Source organism: Lathyrus oleraceus, chromosome 3 (assembly GCF_024323335.1).
Source record: "Lathyrus oleraceus cultivar Zhongwan6 chromosome 3, CAAS_Psat_ZW6_1.0, whole genome shotgun sequence".
Lineage (NCBI taxonomy): Eukaryota > Viridiplantae > Streptophyta > Magnoliopsida > Fabales > Fabaceae > Lathyrus > Lathyrus oleraceus.
Genome location: NC_066581.1, coordinates 230,024,761 through 230,031,079, shown reverse-complemented (window position 1 = coordinate 230,031,079; position 6,319 = coordinate 230,024,761). Strand labels below are relative to the sequence as shown.

General features: G+C 43.3%; 1 protein-coding gene across 1 annotated transcript; it reads right to left on the bottom strand.

Annotated features, from left to right (window-relative positions):
* Positions 1-2,289: 2,289 nt before the first annotated feature.
* Positions 2,290-3,216, bottom strand: LOC127130576 (uncharacterized). Its single transcript, XM_051059558.1, has one exon. It carries the CDS (start codon positions 3,214-3,216, stop codon positions 2,290-2,292), a length of 927 nt encoding a protein of 308 aa, XP_050915515.1.
* Positions 3,217-6,319: the final 3,103 nt, after the last annotated feature.

Genomic DNA, 6,319 nt, shown 5'->3' with positions numbered 1-6,319 from the left:
AAGAAATGAAAAAAGTGGTTGTCGTTATCAATGTACGAAGCCATCTTCCTGCAGTACATAGTTAGATGACTGCGGGGACAGCTAAGGCCATTTTACTTGGGCAGGTCAGGCACCTTGAATTTTTGGGGCAACACCACGTTCGGTACCAGGCAGAGGTCTCGAGCATATATGCCAAAAGAAGAGAAACCCTCAATGGCCCTTATTCTGTCGTCCAAGAGTTGGTAATCCTCCGGTATGGCCGGATCAATAGCGGGAGGAGCGACCTGACTAGCCGGTCGAGAGGCTTCGGGGGCGACCAGTGCAGGCATGTTTGGGGTGAACCACATCGGCGGGTAGGAGAAACTCGGTGGCACGGTCTGAGCGGCAGTAGCAGGCTGAAAGTATTGCATTCTAGGTTGAGCATTGGGGCCTGAGGTGCCCCTGTCTGCATGTACTCGGATGCAGGGTTCGTCATCATGGGCATAAAGTTTGCCCCTAGGTAGCCAAAAGGTACGGTCGGGACCTGACCAACGCTCATAGCTTGAGCAGTCTGACTGGAAAGTTGAAAATGGAGGCGCCGGACTCGGTAGTCTTCTTCATTGTTAAAGAGGTCGTCAGGGACCTGACCCTGGTTGTCATTCGGATCAGCAGCAATGATCGGGGTAGTTTGGAGAGTGGGGAGAACCCAAGGGAAACCAACATTTCTAGCAGCAACGGCAAGAGTCGGGTGAGGGAAGAAAGCTCCCTCACTAGCGAGAATAGTAGGAAGGTGAGGGGGCATCCCCCATGGGTAGGCAGCAGCAAGCCTAGCAGGGCTTGTTGGGACTATCTTTTGGTTCCCAGAGTTAGGCACCACAGTTTCCACCGGAGGGTCGACGTTAGTTCCAGCAGCAGTATCAGGAACGGTCACCCCAATAGCACGGGTGACGTTGGCAGCAGCAGACCCTCGAGGATGGTCTCCATGTTGCCCATAAACAAATTCATTTCTCCTTGCACCTGGGCAAGAGATTCACGGACAACAGCGTTGTCGGCTTCGTATTCGGCCATGATTCTGGATTTGCTGGAACGTGTGTAGTATGGATGATGAGTCGTCGTTGTTGCTGCGGTAAAAACAACGGAGGTAAGCATTTTGTTTTCTGACAACTTTTGGCAAGTAAATATGGATGCGTGTAAGTATGCAAAAATATTTGATATGGGCATTCAACATTATTATTTTATTATTTGTAAAGGAAACAATTCCAAGGAATCCGCGAGTTCATTTACCACAAGAAATTATGAAGCGAATAAAGAGAGACAGTTTATAAAGCCAATAATCCACAAACTCTTTTATTCCATGTCAATAAAACAGAATACAAATACATCTAGGAAATGCGCATCGGCTACAAGAAGATCACATCAGTCCTATCAGACCACAATCTAGTGAATTACAAGTGACTAGAAGCAATTGGATAACAACTTTTCGTAGTAAGCCTGATATTTGGGAGATAGGTCGGCACCCCACCTTCCCAACATCGCACTCCCTTCAGGTGGGGGGTCGTGATCTGGCTTGCTTGGAATATTGTTCACGATTGTCTTCCCTCGGTTGGAGGGGTCTTCAGGATGCTTGTTCAACTATATATTGATGTCTTTCGGGTTCCCATGTGATTGCTCCTTCAGCTCTTGGATGTCTTCTAGCCTCTGATTCAGCTCGTACTGGTTTTGGGGAAGGGTGACTTCTAGCTATTTGTTGCGGCTTCTTTCATTCTTAAACTCCTTCTTACAAGCTTCTAGCAGGCTTTGAAGTTTCTTCATTTTCTCCATGTGTTCTAGTTCTGCTTTACCAGCTCGGTATTGGGCTTCGGCTAACTGCTTCTTTTTGGTCGTCAGACTGGCATAAGTTCCTTTGGGGGTGTCACCCACTTTAAGTCTTTTGAAAACCTATGTCTGTACCTCATCATCGGCTTGACGAACTCGGTCTCTCTTCTGATTCAGATTGAATTTCAAGGTGTCTTTCTCCAATGAGATCTTATCAAGCTTAGATTTGAGATCAGCATTTTCTTTTTCTAGAGTCTTAATAACCTTCTTCAATTCATCCACCTCAGAATTTAGTTGGTTCTCTAGCTCAGGAGATTGGAGGTTCATGGATGGTTCGGGCGGGAACGACAACAAGACCTCACTAACTCTGCTCTTGACCCAACTGGTGTAGGCTTTCTTGGTGATACAGTTATTCTTACCCATCTCTGCTCTTCCTTGAGGACGAATCGACCCCCAAGCCTTGACAATCTTCTTTATCGACTCTGGCTCTTCGACTCCTTCGTATAAAACAAAACTCTATACACTTCCGAGATCAGGTTTGTCCACCACAGGATATCCAAGTTGTCCCAATGCTAACCTCGGGTTGTAGTTGATTCCTCCTTTTGTACCAAGAAGGGGTACATTAGGAAAATCCCCATAATTGAGGATGAGCTTAACACCATCATACACTCGAGAATACCAAGGAATATCTTCTTCTTTTAAGGACATGATCCTCTGGGACCATTTCAAGTTATCTTTGTTCTCAGTGAAAGGACCTTCACTTGGTAGATGTGAAATAAACCATCTATACAATAAAGGGGTGCAACAGACGATAGTCCCTTTCTTCTTCTGGGTTCTTATGTGGATGGAATAGTAAGTATCAGCAAGAAGAGTGGGAATCGGGTTCTGAGTCAAGATATGAATGGCAGCCAAGTCTACGAACTCCTCCATATTCAGGAACAAGCTAATCCCATAGATAAGTAAAGCTAGATGGGCGTTGAAGGTCGTCCAGCTTCCAGCTTCAGATAAGGTGATAGCTTTGTCTACAAGAAACTTAGAGGTGAAGCCATGGATTCCACCCTTTGGTTTCAGGTTCAATTCTATTTCTTTCTTTCCCATATGCAGAGCTTCAGCAAGTTCTCGATATTCATGAAGTTCCTTAGTGTGGATGTAGGGCACTTGGTTCTTAATCCTAATACTCAGAATATGAGAATACTCTTCCAACATCGGCGCTAGCTGATAATCTTGGAAAGTAAAGCACCTAAGTGGTGGATCGTAGAACTGCACCAAGGTGTGCACAACGGTGATCTTGAACTCGGTGTTCAGAATACCCAGCAGGTTACCATACGCTTCCTTGAAGGCGCCTTTGTGAGTCATGTTTAAACGTGCCCCAAGTCCTCTCAACACAGCCAATGGAGGTTCCACAAACTTGTAATTGCGGATGCTCTTTCTCTCGGAATTCATGCTTCGCTTCAATTGCTTGGTAAGTAGATTGGACTCTTGGATTCCTGGAAAAGACATGCATATGCAAAAAAATTGGTCATGATGAATGATAATGTAATGATGATATGATAATAAGTCACATGGGCTCGGAACTCTCAAATCTGGATAATCTGTAAGTGCCACATGTTGAAAGTTCAAAAGTTTGACGTAGCATGAGTATCAAGGTAGGTAGAGTCTATGGTTTCCTGCAATGAAAACCCATATCCCCCTCATAGGTGTGGACTATGCTCCAAGGTGGTCCCTAGAAGGTCTCCCAGAGTCATCGACTCGAAATGAAAATACCCTGCCATAGTAAACACTCACAGGACAAAAGTATTCCAAGTGAATCTAGTCTGGGTGTGGTTCTTGTGACCCCTAACACACGAAACGCAGGTGTACACGACTATCCACGAGTCTCGCCTATGTGTATACTAAGCTCGGGTATAGAACTTTCCTCTCATGTAGTCTAACCCATCCTAACAATAGTGTAACAAATATATCCATAATATAAAGCGAATAAGAAATGCGATAAATAAAGGTGAGTATAACTATGAGTTAAGCACCTAAACTAGCGAGGGAACAACCTAAACTAGGCTCGACTCCTTTTAGCGACTAGGAAATACTCCCAATAACGAAGTATCCCCAGCAGAGTCGCCAGCTGAAGCTAGCGGAAATATACCCGAACGTATCGCACGCTCGAACATACAACAGAGTCGCCATCGAACTTTATTTATCCCCAAAGGGAAGGGAAAACATCGGTAAAACCCAAGGGAAAGAGATATACTGGGTAAGGAAGTCGGTTATGCAAGGGGAAGATATTAGCACCTCAAACATCCATGGTACTCCATGGGAACCGTTTTGATTGTTCTTGCTCGAATAGGTGTGATCTAAAGATTACTCACAAAAGAATAAGGGGAAATGAAGGGAAATAGATAGAGTGCTCGGTGAGGATTGGGGCCCTTATGCCTATGTATCCTCATAGTGCAATGAGGAGTTCAGAGCTTCGTGGTTCAAGGAACTAGAGGCAGGAGGTGGAAAGAAGTATAATAGAAGGTATGATCTGAACCAAAAAATAATGTTGTTTGAACTCCACCAAGGGGTGAAAATGTGAACCCAAGAGTAAAACTAGTATGAACCAACAAGTGAGGGTGTATATCACTTGTATCACTGTATTGGAATAATCGAAAAGAAAGGGTTGCCTAAGCACGGCTGCAAAGTAAGTAAGGAGATATTCGTCTAAGCTATAGGGTCTGACAAGACGAACAAATCGGCTCTTGGTTCACAAAAAGGGTACAAGATGGAGCACAAAGGTATAATGTATTTGGCTCAAAGATAACTAGTATATCACATGGAGTGAATGAAGGTAGAGTATGAAGGTATCATAGAAATGAATGGAGTGAAGTGACCTAAGTCACAGAATAGAGTATCTGGTGGTAAGTGATTGAAAAGGTATAATTTGAAATCGAAAGGTGAAAGTGTATTGGAATCCATAAGAGAAATGAGATTTATACCATAGAGGGAAACAACGTTAACCGATACGTGGACTAGCTGGCCGCCACTGTAGGGTTTTGGCTAAAAAGGAAGGAATTAAGTGTTTGGGGTTGTTTGCCCAAACAACTCTAGGTAGAAATGTGGACTACATTAGGTTTCCTAAAAGGATGTATATGGAATTCCAAAGAAAGTATATTTCGATGTCAAAGAGATAGATATGTCACTGGGTGAACGGTTTATGATCGAAGGTAGAAAATGGATAGTGAAAGATATGAATGATGCCCTATGGAGAAGGAGAAATAATTAGAAGTATGCTTGCCAAGGATTCGCATCCTCGTGCCTACGTATTCTCAATGAGAAAGTCAGAGCAATCGTAGTTTGGAACTACGAGAATACAGGGAAAGAGAGGTTTGTCTGAGCAACAGGGACTTACAAGACAAACACACAATGGAGGATTGTTGTACTGGAATGCAAGGAGTAGTGTATCACTTGCTGGGGAATTGACAATTTGACATCAAATCAGGATATTATCTTGGATCCAAGAGAAGGATAGGCTCTTAATCAAAGAGCAAGGTAGACATTTACCAATACGTGGACTAGCAGGACGCCACTATAAGGTAAAGCCAAAAAGAAAGACTAAATTAAGTGTTTGGGGTTGTTTTCCCAAACAACTCTCGATTGAAGATATGGACTGTCATCAGGACGTCCTAAAAGGATGGACAAGGAGTCCAAGGAGAACTATGACTGATCTCAAAAGATGGTAGAGATTGCATGAAGTCATTGGATAGAGAAGATAAGTTGATAAGTAAGATAGCTCGCGAAGAAACTGGGTTCTCCTGCCTACGTACCCTCATTGTGCAATAAGGAAATCAGAGTTTTCGTAGTTCAGCCCACTAGGGCTGAAAAGAAATTGATTGGAGGCAAGAAGAAATGGATGATTGAGATTGAAGTGATTAGAATGGAATGATTGAGAATTGAATAGAACGAGGAATGGATAGACTTGATAGTTACTGGATGATGAGAATCACACTAACTTTCAAGTGGAGAGAGAAGAGTCTTTGTAGTTGCTTCTTGCATGGAAGATGAAGACTTTATCAATCGTTAGATTCGAATCATACTAAAGTCTATGAATAGAGGTGAATACGATGAGCGCTAGGTCATACGTCCCATACCCAAATATACTCAGAATGAGGGTAGGAATACTCCAGTCCCACTCCTACTCCATTACTTAAGGCTCGTATCGTACAACTTGATTCATGATTGATAAGTTGTTGAAGTGGTCCTTGCTTTTGTTGTTTTTGCTTTTGTGAAGAGAGACTTGTAAATTGTATGATTATAATTGTGCTAAAGTCTATGAACAAAGGTGAATACGATGAGCGCTAGGTCATACGTCCCATACCCAAAGATACTCAGAATGGGGGTAGGAATACTCCAATCTCACTCCTTCTCTATTGCTTAAGGCTTGTGTCACACTCTTCTAACTCACTACAACAAACAAGACCTTAGACAGCGCTTTTTTTAGCCTTAGACAGCGCTTTAAAGCGCTGTCTAAACCTCCGCTGCTAAAGGTTTAGACAGCGCTTTTTTAAATCTT